This window comes from Elephantulus edwardii, unplaced genomic scaffold, assembly GCF_000299155.1.
Source record: "Elephantulus edwardii isolate Elephantulus edwardi_28Jun2011 unplaced genomic scaffold, EleEdw1.0 scaffold00063, whole genome shotgun sequence".
Taxonomy (NCBI): domain Eukaryota; kingdom Metazoa; phylum Chordata; class Mammalia; order Macroscelidea; family Macroscelididae; genus Elephantulus; species Elephantulus edwardii.
The window spans coordinates 7322848-7338741 of record NW_006399813.1 but is presented as its reverse complement, the minus strand read 5'-3'; the positions used below and the strand labels follow the sequence as shown (position 1 = coordinate 7338741).

At 37.4% G+C, this 15894-nt stretch overlaps 1 protein-coding gene across 1 annotated transcript in view; it reads right to left on the bottom strand.

Moving 5' to 3' along the window:
• Positions 1-686: 686 nt before the first annotated feature.
• Positions 687-15894, bottom strand: part of C4BPA (complement component 4 binding protein, alpha) — an 81434-nt gene continuing 66226 nt past the window's right edge. The window contains exons 12-15 of the mRNA XM_006888001.1: positions 7341-7435; positions 4339-4509; positions 2003-2178; positions 687-845 (exon numbers count right to left, since the gene is read on the bottom strand). Coding sequence (XP_006888063.1) covers positions 687-845; positions 2003-2178; positions 4339-4509; positions 7341-7435 — 601 coding nt within the window. The remainder of the gene's footprint in view (positions 846-2002; positions 2179-4338; positions 4510-7340; positions 7436-15894) is intronic.

Sequence of the window (15894 nt, the reverse complement as noted above, 5' to 3'; positions counted from 1 at the left end):
ATAAAGTTGTTGTTATTGTTTGCTGTCAAGTTGGAACTAACCCATAGCTGACCCTCCTGTGGGTCTTCAGAGCCAGTTAATCACCTGGGATAAATTTGTCTGTCCTTCTCCCTTGGAGCAGCTGGTGGATTCAAACTACGTGTCTTTGGAATTATAGTACAGCTTCTTACCACTAGTCCACCAGAGCTCCCTTAAATAGAAAGTAGAAGGTGATAAATTATTCCAGAGAGACACTGATGACCAAAGAGGGAGAGAAGAAAAAGAGGTGATGGCTGACCTGAGAACTAAAGAATGAGGAGGAAGTATAAAAATAACAGACACTTCAGACAAACCTAACAATATAAGCACAAGTGTGTATTTTTGAAGAAACAATAATACATGATTTGTATAGGACTCTTACGTTTTCACTATACAGTGATAATTTTATTTTTGACAGATCGTTTATTTCTGATAGCTCAACAAATCCAAGAAAGAAGCTTAAGCTGAGCTGTCAAGGTAGAAATCAATCAACACTAAGAACATTCACTGATTCTCCCAACATAGAATTCCCTGCCCCCGCCCCGTCCCCCCACTCCCCCAGTGAGAGACAATTACTTAAGGAGCTGTGGAGTTGTCATAAAGGAAATAAATCTACTTCTCTACTTTTCTAGGGAGTGTGGTGGAAAGGTGAAGTGGATGTATATGTTCTAATCGATGCTCCTTTTCAAGCCCCGCTCTTTTTCCAGTTGTTCAATCTCCAGTGACAGCTTATACATCTCCAAGGCTGTTTTCACATCCTCAGGGCTTGGAAGATACTGCATGAGGTTTCTGCCTGCTACCACCTGCTCACATCCTTCAGGGACTTCCTACAAGAGACAGACAAAACAACAGTTTTTGAGAGGCTTCTCTTCAACTGTAGCACTGAGAGATTCTTTTGGAGTTCTTCACCAATAGCAGGAAATCGGAGTATTAAGACCTTTCTGGAGATGATGGGTGAAATCCAAAAGATACTTGGTGTCTTGGTGTTCTTCTTAGGTCTGTGTTATGGAAGGGACTGTGTCTTCTGAAAAGAAATGTGCAAGTCCTCACTTCTGTACTTGTAAATGTGACCCAGTTAGAAAATAAAAATTTTCTTTTGTTAATAACATCATAATAACAACAAGTAGAGTGAGTGCTAAATCTAATACTGATGAGGGATGTCCTATATGATGTGCAAGACCAGGAATTGACTGACAGATGGTGATTAATTTGGTGCTTTTGTTTACTTGGTTACTAGTGTCTTTTCAATAGAGAAGAATGGACACAAGTACGTATTTTTAAGGGGAAGACAGATGTCATGTGAAGAGTGTCCACAAGCCAAAGGAACACTGAAGATGACTGGCAGACACCAGAGTCTAGGCTCACACAAGGAGTCAACACAGCCAAGACCCTAATTTTCAGCCTCCAGAAGTGTGTGATTTACTACTTCTGAAAAACCCTACTGAAGGGTCAGCTATGAATTGGTTCCAACTCAATGGCACAAAGCAATAGAAGTGTGACAAATGCATTTATGTTCTTTAAAGCTACCACTTGTGATATTTTCCTGTTATATTAGCTCTAGGTAATTGACACAGGTATCAATTAATAGCTGTGGAAGCAGGAAAAGGACACACTACAGAGTACAACCAGAAGGCTCTTGGGAAACAATTGGGAAGAGAGTTCTGATGACTCTTCCAAAGTGGAACAAATGCACAGCACTTGTTTTAGAAAATATAGTCGTCATGGCTGGGTCACTTGAATTCATCCAGCCCTTCTATTAGAGCGACTTGACCCTTCTTGCTATAAAGCAAGGGAATTAGACCTTGCCTCAGCCAGTTCACCACAGTGCTTCATAGCTGAAAGTGCTGTAAATTATTTGCAGTAAATTATTTCAATAACTCAGAAGTAAGTCTTGACTAAAGTCAGATCTCATTAACATTGTCTGGGACAGGGGAGGCTGCTCTTTTTAAGGTAGGACAGGACACCTGAAATGTGAATTACTTACCCACTCACACATGGGCACTTCTGGGTACCAGGTTCTATTCTCTGTGCAGGTGATATTTTGAATGCCAACTATTTTATAGCCAGGATCACACTGGATAATGACTTTATCACTCTGAACATACTGATTCTTATCCACAGAGAGATTGCCATTTTCTATCTCTGGTTTCAAACATAGAGCTGTAAGAAAGCACAATTTTGATCATTCTTGCGTTTCAGGAAAAGATTACATGATAATATGTATAATTAAATGATGAGAAACACTCATAATAAATTAGTCTCATACTGAGAGTTGTCCTTTGCTTCCACTTGTTTTAGGATAATAAAATGAATAACAAAAGTAATGTTTTCATGCACTCACATCAATATAAGTGCCAATGCTAATGGTTATTACTTTTCCTACATGTCTAAGGTGAAAAAAAGTGAGCTACAGAAGATTTAAATCTAAATTTGCCTAATGCTACACAAGTTTTAGATAAAATGATTGATTGTGCACAAGTATTGAGTTTTCAAAACTATCGTTACTCAAAATGTTGCACTTTGCATGCTTTTAAGTATGTACTTTTTATTCTCCCTTCCTTACTATCCTCCTGTTTTAAGTAGAGACAATAGTGGAAATTTTTCTCTTTAAGTTTCTGTGAACAGAATGATAAAAAAGCCTTGTGAAATTGAAAATATAAGTTTAACCTCAATATCCTAATGTCACCAGGGGCCAGTGGTCAGCCAGAAATTCTTATGAGGTCAACTTCACTATGAATAGGTGTTAGCCTGTATTAGACTCCAGTGGGAAGATCAGATACTTCAAGGATGATTAGAATTTATCCCCAAAAGTTTCTAGTCAAACTTGAGCACGTGCTCAAAATTTTGCTTAGATCCTCATGGATATTCTCAAATAAGCATTTGTATCTCTAGATCCAAAATTAGAACCACATGTCCTTGAAGACTTGATGTGTAACCAAGGAAGCACTACAGAGTGGTATGGAAAGAAACTATGATCTATTTCCTAACTACTCAAGAGTAAGTAACTAGCCATCCATGGGAGAGAAAAAAAAAGGATATTTACTTTTACACCATAATCAGTAATTCCAGATACAGTGGATATATCAATGTTAAGGATAAAGCTAGCTTTAGAAAGTAACATAAAAGAATATCTTTGTGACCTTGTTGTAGGAAAATATATTTAAGCAGCATGCAAAAAAGCTCCATTCATCAAGGGAAAGATTGATAAATTGAACTAAACAAAAATATGGAATTTTTGTTCAACACAATTAAGACTTTCCTACATTACTGGTAGATGTGTACATTTTTACAAACCCTTTTAAATAAAATTTTGCATTGTCTACTCAAGGTGAATATGTGTTAACCTGATGGAACAGAAACTCAATCATTCCCAACAGAAACACATACATATTAGTACCAAGAAACAAGTCCAACCATTGTTTAATCATCTACAACACGAAAACCTCAAACTTTACCGATACCAGAATGGATATATAGCACATGATATGTTCATCCAGTGGGATATCATACCACAATGAAAATGAGTAAATTATAAATACCTGCAAGAAGATAGATTCTTTCAAAAACATAACATTGCGTAAAGAAGGCAGGCACAAATACAAGATTTTCTTTAGTTCTAAACAAGCCTGTGGCTGTGATGATGACCACAAAGTGTACGTCTCATCCAGTGTGTTTTGAGAAAGATGAGCTATCTATCATTCATTTCTAGTTTATGCTAAACTTACCATTAGAGTGTCCAAGCAACTTCCTCTAATAGTATCTTCTCTAGAACTTCTTAAAATTTTTTATATTTCTTTTACCTTGGTTTGCTCACAAGGTTTACATGCATTGTGCTTCACACTATTCTTTATTCACATTGTGTTTTATGCAATCATTCACATGCAGTATGTTTATAAAATTAATCACCATTGGAGAAAAAACTCAAACTAACCTGTGGTTTAAGAATTCAGAAGCATTACCCCTTTAGGAAGGAAAATCAAGGAATAACTGGGAGAGGACACCTAGAACATTGCTAGTATGCTTCCTGGTCTCCGTGACATCAAAGGTTTGTATGCAGTTTTGTCATATTTTATTAATTTAAACTCCCACTGTAACATTTAATTAATCCTGGAAAGATATGTACTGATATCAATGGTTAATTTAAGGGTGATAAACTATGATCATTCACACTTGATAAATGTTGTATAATGTGCATGAATTCAGTACATAAGCCGGTAAGTATATTGTAAGCATCAACTTCCTAAGGTCTGCCTCTGGCTGAGAGCACACTCGAATGTTCTACCTTCTTAACAAAGGCTGTATCTGTGAAGCTGCAATTACCTTTACACTGAGGAGCTGAGGATGACCAGACGGAACGTGTGCAGGAGATTTTACTCCTTCCAACCAGAACGTAGCCCGTGTCACATTTATACTGCACCGTAGTGGTAAAGGAGAGAAATGAGCTCACATCTTTATAGGATCCATGAGCAATCCTTGGAGGCGTTTTGCAATCTTGAGTGGGGAGAGAGAAGAACAGAAGAGAGTGGTCCAGGGTTTCACTTAATGAACTATTCCAAGTGAAGGACCCTTCCCAATGAACCAAACTAGCTCATTAAATTGTATATTCATAAAGTATGGTTGCACCATTCTTAAATTTTTGCACCGTTCATGAGTTTTTGGTGCAAAGGCATTAATAAAGTTACAGGAGTCACTCTGAAACAAAATCAGATTCTGTAATCATGAGGTGAAACAAAAATTAAGTTTACAAATGAATTTTTTAAAAGCTGGCAATTCCTCTTCAATGATTTAGATCCTCCCAGAAGAGCTGTGGGTGAGCATTAATGTCACTGGTAAGTATGTTGGTTTTTTCATGAACACGAGAGCCTACTATTTGGTCCTAAAAACCTTCTGAGGTCCCAACTCTTCTCACTATTTCTTAGGTTTTGGAATTGATGGAAAACCTCATAAGCAGTTCCTTACTTCACCTCTGCCTTGCATGCGGACTTCAGAGCTATAAAATAGCCCAGTGGTAGATGGAATTTGGTCCACGACTTAAGAGCAATAAATGACATAGTTGAGCCTCTACATCTTGTGGTTCCTAACCTTTATACTATAATAGACAAAGTGCTAGTCAGCAGGCCTTTTATTTTAAGAACTACCTTCCCTCTATAACTTGATTTGTGTCACTGTTAGAACCTCTTCTTGGAATATTATTGCTTTTAATTTTTTACTCATGTACTTTTAACTTGTTAGTTAAATTTGTGTCTTCTAGGCTGCAATGGTTCATGACGCATCTTCAAGGATATGAACATGTACGGCTAAGCACAACTGATAACGGTGCATCTAAATTCCAAAATCAATCTCCACAATAGTCTATGTGTTTCCTATTGCCAAAGGGCCCTTTAGAGTAGTGAGAGAAGATCTTCACCCTGAAACCTACAGTGTCCTTTTTCAGCAGGAAGTAGCTAAGAGAATATGCCATCCCCTTTTCCTTATGATTCAGGGTGATGTCTCTCTCAGGGAGGAGTGATAGGGAATGGCAAAGGACACACTGACAAAGGAGATTAATCAGAACTGGCTTTGACAAGCACTGTGGCAATGGGACAATTAAAACAAACTTTCAAGGGGAGAAAAAAAGAGGAACGAATGGGGGGGGAGGGTAGAGAAAATAGTGCAATAGTGAATGAATAGAAACCCAAAATCTCTGTAAATGTTCATTAAAATTAATGAAATTTAATTAAAAAAGAAAAAATTTAACCCATCAACAAACAAACAACAACAAAAAGTTGGCAATTCAATGAGAAAATGGCCATGAACCTTGAACAGCCAGAGAGTTTTCTAAATCAGCCACATTAATAATGAGCAAACATCTTAGCAGGTACTCAACCCCATGAAACTCGGGAAATGACACCCTTTGATAGAAAGTTGATTTTGATTCATGGTAATCTCATGTGCAAGCCTGGAAGCAGGAGTGGCATCCACTTCCGAAATGGCTTGCCTCCGGAAACTCTATAAACGAACAGTGCTCAGGCCTTTCGGCTGTGAGTCGTCTACGACTTGACGGCACCAAACAACAACAACAGTTTCATGTGCCGCAGGGTAAAACCTGCGTTCTGTTGGGCTTTTGGGGCTGTAATATGTACAAAAGGATCCCTAGTGGGACAAGAGATAACTCTCAGCTGCTGAATCTAAAAGTGTAGTAAGAATTCAGAAGGAACAATGGCTGAAGTAAGTGCACAGATGGAGAGAATGATTAAGCACAGCTAGCTGAAAGGTTGGCAGTTCAACCCCCGAGTGACACGTCAGGAGATAGCTTTGCTGACCTGCTTCTATAATATCACACCCTTAAACACCCCATGAAATATTTCTACTCTGCACTCATGGGTTGTTGTTAGTTAAGATTGACTAGACAGCAGTTAACAATAATTCTTCAAGAATTCATATCCTTTTAATGTGATCTTCCAAATAAAGATGATGCATTAATAATATGACCATGTTTTTCCTGTTCCCACTCTAAGTGATGAAGAAAAATGACATGCAGGCTTTTATACTCATCTGCTAGCTCACAAAAGGTCATTAGGCTATTTGTTTTAGGTCAGGATAATCCTTGTGAGCTATCTAAAATCTCTTGTTTTGATGCTATGGTAACAATGTCAAGGGAATATACTTATAAGTATTTTCATTGTATTAGATTACTCTCTTAGACAAGAAGCAATGTCTCTACTGAAAGAGAAAAATAGGACTTTGTTAAGAGTATATTTCCAATTAAATAACAAGAATTACTGTCATTTCCACAGTCCTTGAATAATCCTGTCAAATTCTTTCAAACGCTTTCATTACTCATTGATTTGCCAACCCCACACCCCCGAAACCCACATTTCAACATTTCACATTTCTATAATGGTCTACAGTTTAATAGATTTTACATTAATGATCTTAGATGATTTTTTTCTTTAGTAGTAAAAAAAATCCTTTTTTCTAATTAGTAATTAAGATTGTAGATGGTAAAATTAAACTCATTTTAAAAATAGCTGTGCTTTATAATTTAGGACCACCCATTTAAATATAATACACTGATTGAAAAATTAAAGACTATTTCTTGTTAAAAAATATCACAAGAACTTTTACATCTGAATATTATTGTAGTCATAGTAACAATCTATATTTGAAAGAATTTGAATTATTGTTAATATTTTTAAATGCTTTATTTCATTAAGAATGAAGTTCACAGTACTCTCTAGAAATGATTTGTAATTACCACCATTTGCTTAATTAATTCTTCATCAAGGATTTTCTCCATACCATGGAGAATCTGTACTCATCTCCACAAGCATTGTACTTACCTCCCTGGGCTGATGGACACTGCAGTAGGGCTAAGATCCCAAAGAGGCAGAGCGCTGGGAAACCACTGTGCATCATTGGGGACATGGCACAGAGTCTCAGAGATGTAGTTTTTTTGCACATCCAGAATCAAGACGAACAAAAGTCTTCTTAGAAATAATGTAAATGACGCCCTTGCTGAGGATCTAAGTCTTGGCAATGAGCCACTTAAGGGGAGGGGCATGGAGGTTAGTTAGAAGACAAGATTCTGGACACAAACCTGACAAAAGTGAGTTTATAGGGGCCTCTTCTTTGGCAGAATCTGGAACTCAAGACAAGACTGGTCCAAAATTTTGGGCATGTACAATTATAATTTAAGACTTACATCTCATTGTTCAGATGGGGCACGTGCTAAGTTCCTTTCTGAATATATGCATAATTCTTCTCTTACTAAACAAGAGCAGAAGGCAAAAGGCACTATAGTTCATGTAGCCTTTGGCACAGTCCGTGAGGTGGACTATGCAAGGATCATAATTTATAGCAAAAGAAAAAAGTCCTAGGTGAGAAGTAATCCATGCCTAGAGAGTCGTGCAGTGCATGAACCTTGGAGCTCTCTCATCCCAAGCTCATATGATATATGACTAGTGTCATCAGTTGTTGTGTGCCGTCAAGTTGGAACCCATAGCTGACCCTCCAGCTGATTCTCAGAACCTGTAAATCACACAGGAGGAAATTACCTATCCTTCTTCCATGAGCAGCTGGTGAATTTGAACCACTTGCCTTTGGGATGACAGCACAGCTGCTTTTTTTTTTTTTCCTTCCATCAGAGCATTTATTCATGAAGCAATGTATCCAGAAATGTCAGATTCAACACCAAAGCTGTCACAAACTCAAATCAGAAACAGCACAGCTTCTTAACCACTAGATCATCACAGCTCTGTAATTAGAGATATCACTTTCCCATGGGAACTCATATCAGTTAGAGGTATGATTTTCTCATCAATGACTAGATTTTTAAGAACTCTGGAAAGGTAAATTTATATTCTAGACTGCTCACAGGCTAGCCATAATATAGTAATACAAATATCAAAGTGCAAAAAAATAAAAAATCCTATCTACTAGAAACAAAAAGTATTCTTTTAAATACTTAAGTGGAATTTTCTTCCTAAATTTCTGAGGTTTTCTTTTTTTAAAAAAAAGTATTTTTATTGATTTTCATCTAGTAATCCCTTTACATTTTATTTCATTCATATACATTGTGTTTTACACAATCTTTAATTTCCATTGTATTTCATGCACTCATTCTTACACATTCTATTTTACATTTTTTAAATTGGTTTGTTTACAAAGTTTATCCACATGGTATTTCACACTTTTTTTAATTTTATTTTAATAATTTTAATGAACATTTACAGAGATTTTGGATTTCCATTCATTCATTGTTGCACTTTTCTCCCTGCCCAGCCCTCCCCTCCCATAGTTTGCTCTTCTCTTTGAAAAAGTAGAAGAAAAATTCTTTCTTTGGTATGCAATCCCCCCATACCCTTCCCACCGCCCCAGGTACACTCTACTATGCAACCTTAATTCTGGACTCTCAAATATTGCTTTTAAATTATTCTCTCCCTCATCTGAGTTTTTTTTAGAAGTTTATATGAGTGAAAAGTTTACAAATCATATTTTCGATCTGTTCGTACATACACAGTTTACTTTCTGATGTTAATTGTAATTTATTAATGTAATTAATTCATTACAATGGCTGATAAAAACTTTACATTGTCTTTTCTTTTACCTAAATTATTTCTTGATTTTTACTTCCATCTCCACTCTGTGAATAAACAACTACTTATATTTTTATAATGGTGGTTTATATCATAATCCTTTTGTTACTGACTTATATTGTTTACCATATTGTCCTCTAGAAGCATCCATGGTATGCTGAGTTTCATGATTTCTTTATTGTTTTATGGTTTTGCATAGTACTCTATTGTATTAATTTACCAGTTTCTTTATCCTTCATCCACTGGTAGAGACTTGGGTTGTTTCCATCTCCATAACATGATAAACAATGCTGCAAAGAACATGGATGTGCCTACATCTGTTCATGTGACAGCTTTTATGTCTTTGATATTTATGCCTAGTAAATGGTAATTTACAAATGAATTGCTTCTGCATACTGCGTAGTACTCCATTGTGTGAATGCACCATAATTTCTCAATCCATTCCATTGTGTTTGGGCATTTGGGCTATTTTTTAAAATTAATTTCAATGAAAATTTACAGAGATTTTGGATTTCCATTGATTCATTGTTGCACTTTTCTCCCTCTCCCCTCCCCCCAGTTTGCTCTTCTCTTTGAAAAGTCAGAGAAAAATTCCTTCATTGGTACACAATCCTTCCTGCCCCCCGCCCCACCCCAAGTACACTCAACTAGGCAACTTCGTTCTGGACTCTTGTGATAACCATAATACCCTATCATATATCTCATTTAACCTGTTCTCTCCCTCATCTGCTTCAATGCAGTATGCATAATTTATCCGGTTTTTCTCATTCTTATCCCAGCCCTGATGTCAGTCCCATTCTACAACAGTGGCATTATGCAGTGTTTGTCCTTTTGTGACTGAGATATTTCACTCAGCATAATGTCTTCCAGGGTCACCCATTTTGAATAATTTGCATGAGTTCCTTGTTTTTCAACACAGCATAGTATTCCATTGTATGAATATACCACAGCTTTTCTAACCATTTGTTTGTTGATGGGCACTTAGGTTGTTTCCAACTCCTTGCTATTGTGAACAAAGCTGCAATAAACATGGGTGTGCATATATCTTTTTGGATGGTAGTTATGGTCTCTTTAAGGTATATTCCCCTTAGTGGAATTGCTGGGTCAAATGGTATTTCTATTTGCAACTTTTTGAGAAAGCGCCATACTGCTTTCCACAGTGGTTGTACCCTTTTACACTTCCATGAACAGTGAATTTGGGCTATTTTTATGCTCTTGAGATGGTGAATAATGCTACTATGAACATTGGCATGTTCATAGCAAGAAGTCTCTGTTTGTACCTCTGTTCTCACTTTCTCAGGGTATATTCCAAGCAGTGGAATAACTGGGTCATAAGAATTTGCTATGTTCAGCTTTTGGAGGAAATGCCAAACTGCCTTCCAGTTGTTGAACTGGAATGTTGTAATGAGTTGTACCATTTTACAATTTCACCAACAATGTGATCTAACTCAACACTTTCATCAATAGAACAAGAACAATAATATAAATCAACAGCCTCTAAAAGAAAGGAAATTATAAGGATAAGAGCTGAAATCAGTGAGATAGAAAACAGAAAAGCAATTGAAACCATCAATAAGACTAGGCGCTGGTTTTTCTAAAGGATCAATAAAAACAACAAGCCACCGGCAAACTTAACAAAAGAAAAAAGGAGAAGATACAAATAACTCAATTAAGGAATGATAGAGGTTATATCACAACAGAACTAGAGGAAATTTAGTTGATAATTTGGAATATTAGTTTGCTTGGCTCCACAGTCAACACTCTTGGCATGAACAGCCAAGAAATTAAAAGATGCATTGCAATGGGAATGTCTGCTGTTAGGGACCTCTCCAAAGTACTGAAGAGCAATAGTGTTACTCTGGAGACTAAGGGGCACCTGATACAGGCCATGATCTTTGCAATCACTTGCTGTGTATCAGAGAGTTATGACTAGGGAGGATAGAAGGAGAAGTGGTGTTTTTGAGCTGTGATATTGGAGAAGAGTATTGAATATACCGTGGTCTGCTAAGAAAACAAACCTATTTAGCCTGAAGAAGGTTAAACCAGGCTGCTCCTTGGAGGCAAAGATTCTGAAGCTTCATCTGACATACTTTGAACATGTTGCAAGAAGGGGCCAGTCCTTGGAGAAGAACATCATGCTTGGGAGGGTAGAGGAATAGCACAGGAGAGGAAGATCCTCTATGAGGTGGATTGATTCAGTTCTGGGGTGGTGGTGTTGAGGGTGTTGGCAACAGTGATATTGGCACAGAATAGAGCAGGGTTTAGGGCTGTTGTACATTGAGTCACTGTGAGTAGCAGGCACATAACAACAACATACTTGGATAAATTTGAAACTTAGAGGAAATGGACAAATTCATTGAAACTCATGCCTACCCAGATTTACCTGATCAGAGGTAAAATACTTGAACACAAAAGAAGAAACTGAGCTGGTCATACAAAGACTCCCCTACTTAAAAAGTTCTGGACCAGATGCCTTTACATCTGAATTCTACCAAACATTCGGACAAGACTTATCACCAATGCTACTTATTTCAAAATATAGAAAAAGAAGGAATGTCTCCCAGAGAGATTTTATGATTATTTATTGTTATTAGTGGCCATGTGTTGTTTCCAACTCATGCAACCGAATCAAGCATTGTCTGAATGAACTATCAGAATGTACTATCATCAAGTCAGTATATGCTTGTTCACTGTGGGAAGTATTGGGTAGTGGCTCCCAACGCAGGAGACTCATTTTCCAGCACTGCAATAGAAAGCATTCTCTTGTGATCCATAACATTGGTACTGGTTCATTTTCAGAAGTAGATAAATAGGTCTTTATTGTAACCTATCTTAGTCTGGAAAAGATGGGAAATCTCATATTGCATGATGTACAATCTCTGAAAACCCACTGGACATTCAGCTGTGAGCTGATTCCGACCCAAGGAAAATGATAGTGAGTGAGTCTTAGTCCGGGGCTTTGCTAAAACTCTCTCACCATTAGGATTTGGCTGATGTTTAAGGTACTAGTTGCATAGCTCCCAGCATCACAGCAACACACAAGTCGTCATGTCTGACAAATTGACAGACTGGGTGTGAATTCTGATGCAGGTAAGACATGAAATGACTCCCTGCGATAATGACTCTAGTCTTGTATATACAGCACACACGCATAATCACTGATGTGTAAAGGGCTATAATAACGAAATAAAAATAAAGGAAGATATATTAAGAATTTAAGAATATCTGAATGGTGCTGAATCGGGTGAAACCAAGGATTTTGTCTTTGAGCACTAAAAGACAAGTTGTAGAAAAACACATTTGTCATCCTTCATGGCCAATTAACCCTACAAAAAGATTATCTGGAAATTATCTGGAACTTCAGACAATACCCTAAAGTGTTTGTTATTGTTTTTAGGTACTGTGAGTTGACTACCACTTTTAGTGACCCTATGAACAACAGAGGTGAACCCTATCCTATCCTGAACCACCCTCAGCATCTCTATTATCTTCAAGCCCATTGTTACAGTCACTCTGTCAATCCATATTGTTGAAAGTTTTCCTGAGAATATGAGAACTGAGGCACAAACTGAGATTTGTACACAAATGTTTACAGCAGCATTATTCACTATCACAAGAACATGGAAACAGCCCAAATGCACAACCACCAATGGAATTGATTGAGAAATTATGGTACATTCACACAATGGAATACTATGCAGCACACAGGAGCAATAACTTTGTAAATTATTACCTAACTTGGGAGGGACTGGAGAGCATTATGCTGAGTGAACTAACTCAGTCCCACAAGGATAAATGTTGCATAAGATCATTAACAATAATGAAGGAGTATAAGTACCCAGGATGGGTGGGAGAGGCTGGAAGCAGAAGAATGTGGACGTACAGGGGGAAGAGAGGATTCATCATTGGGTTGTACAATTTGATGGGGGGTTGAGGAAATTGAAATAATTTGTTCGAATTTGTATTATAATTTTGTAAATAAACTAGTGAAAAAAAAACTTTAAAAAAAAATCAGGAAACAGATTCCGATAAAGTGAACAGTCCCAAATTTCTTAGCCAAATAGTAGTTGAACCCAATTTTGAACCCTAGATAAATTTTAAAATCTAGATTTGTTCTTCTCTATACCAAAACAATTTCCACTAGTGAAAAGTACAAATTAGTTGTACAAGAGACTAAGCTGACAATTTGGGAGTGAATGAAAAGTTCCCCGACAGTGCCGTCACCTTCTTCTTATGCCAGTACTAATCTGCTGATGCTGAAACCAAGGCTTATTACATCTGCAATCTTCTCCAAAGAAATGTCCTTGGTGCAGAAGAGCCACCTCACCTTTCCATGTCAGAAAGGCCTGGCTCCCAAGATTTATCACTGATAGGAAATGAGATGCCTAGTGTCTATATGTGCGAATCTTAGTAGCTAAACTCCTTACAAACAGACCTATGCTAACTTATTATTTCACTAGCTTACCTGTTTTTATAGAGCGATAACTGGGTTTTCTCTAAGAATTATTTCACTGGGATTAAACATATTATCCATTACATGATTCACTGTTCCTTGTAAGATGATACATACAATAAATTTCTTTTTTATATTTATAACAGTAGGTGGAAGCTTCAGTAGAATTGCTCTTTATTTTTTTAAAAAATATAAACATTTGATGTATTATGATTTGCCATTTCAGTTGACTGAAAAGAAACCCAGCCACAGTTATTAGGTAAGTTTTAGTAAATATGCTTTCATTTCATCTAGGAGTTTGATTGTCCATTTTTATTTTAGCAAGTCTAAGGTATGCATATATATTATAAAAGTATTTGTTTCAGAGCTTTGTGACTATCAAGCTACTACTCAGTACGGAGCTGGACATCAAGAATATCCTAAGAAAACTTACTAGAAATAAGTGTTTGCTTTGTATAGGTATCAATTGTGTGCAAATATCCACAAAGTGTAATAATTATCCCATTCGAAAACTGAAAATACAAACATCTAAAGTCACTGCATCCACTTCCTAAACATCATGCCTCTGGAAACTCTATGAACTTAGAGAAACCATGATAGTTATAGAACAGGGTTCAGGTATTTTATTTATAGGGTCACGATGAGTCATGCTTGACTCAACAGCAATCAATGACAACAAAACTCACTGGGTTTTTTTCTGATAGGAACACAGTGCTAAGAGCGAGACAATTTCTAGAAGACAGGAATTTTAAAACACTCACATTCCTTTTCTGTACCTTAGTTTCCTTCCCTCTTTACAAAATGACAACTCAATCTATACACCCCATTTATTTATACTTTTTCAGATAGGTCAGATTCACCAATTTTCTTTTCCTGAGGTTCATTTATTAAACCTAGAAATTGGATGTGTCATGTATTTATAATGTGTTTGCTTGTAGTCAAAGAACAATGTTTACCAGAAGCAAATGTGAAATTTATTTTTATCCTGGGTTGTACTGAACCTGAGCATCACATTAACATCTCACATGACTTATATATTCTTAGTCATAATATAATTCTTCAGCACATTCTGCAGGAAATCCAAAAACAAAGTAATCAGGGTTGAAGGGAAAACATTCCACTTAAAAGATGATGAATGATATAACCGGTGTACTTTCTAAGGAGAAAAACAGTTATTTCAGGAAAGTACATTCTCTCGAAGTTGTTAATGTAAAAATAAAGTTGTGGCAGATATAGGTTGAGGAGTGGGGAGAGAAGGAAAGTTCACTGAGGATATAATGGCAGTAATCTCATCATGCATGACAAAAGGGGAAAAGCTAGACTCTGAAGGAACTGGGAAATCAGAGAGAAGACATCAGTAAACACTGATAATTGGAGATTCTTTTTGCGTTGTTAGACTGAGCTGTAGTAACACAGCAAAGACACTCCAAACCACAAAAGCTTAAGCTGTAAGAAATGTGTTCCTCTCTCTTACGTAACAGTCTAAATGCAGAAGTGGATGGTTAACAGTTCTGCCCTACTTGGCCATGAAGGGGCCAGGGCTCTTCCTTTTTATTACTGCAACATCCCTCAGGGTGCTGTCCTTACACCATGGCAGAAGCTGGTTGGTTCACTGACATGCTGTCAGCATTTCATCCTTAGGCAAGGGGAAAAGGAAGTGGAATCTAAGTGACTTCTTCTAAGAAAGTGACTAGGAGATTTCACACAAAGAGAAGTTGCTTCTAGGGAGGCTCTGGCTCTGCAGGCATGTGCCCTGATTAATCCTGGGAAAAATTTTCTCTCCTGCAAGTCTCAGTAAGGGAAAAATAGTTCACTCTTCATTCTCTCATGTACAAAACCCTTAAATTAGCATGTGTAGACTTCACTGTTAAAATGAACATATGTTGTTGTTATGTGCCATCGAGTCTCTTGTGACTCATAGCGACCCTATGTACAACAGCCCTAAACTCTGCTCTGTTCTGTGCCAATCGCACTGTCTCCGATACACCCATCCTGATTACCCCAGTCACTGAATCAATCCACCTCATAGGGGGCCTTCCCCTCCTGCACTGTCCCTCCACCCTACCAAGCATGATGTCCCTCTCCAAGGACCTGCCCCTCCTTACAGCATGTCCAAAGTATGTTAGACGGAGCCTCAGAATCCTTGCCTCCAAGGAGCCACCTGGTTTGACCCTTTCCAGGATGAATCTGTTTGTTTTCCTAGTACTCTCAATACTCTTCTCCAGCACCACAGCTCAAAGGCCTCAATTCTCTTTCTATCCTCCTTAGTTACTGTCCAACTCTCTGATGCATAACAAGTGATAGCAAAGACCACAGCCTGTATCAGACACACCTTAGTCTCCAGAG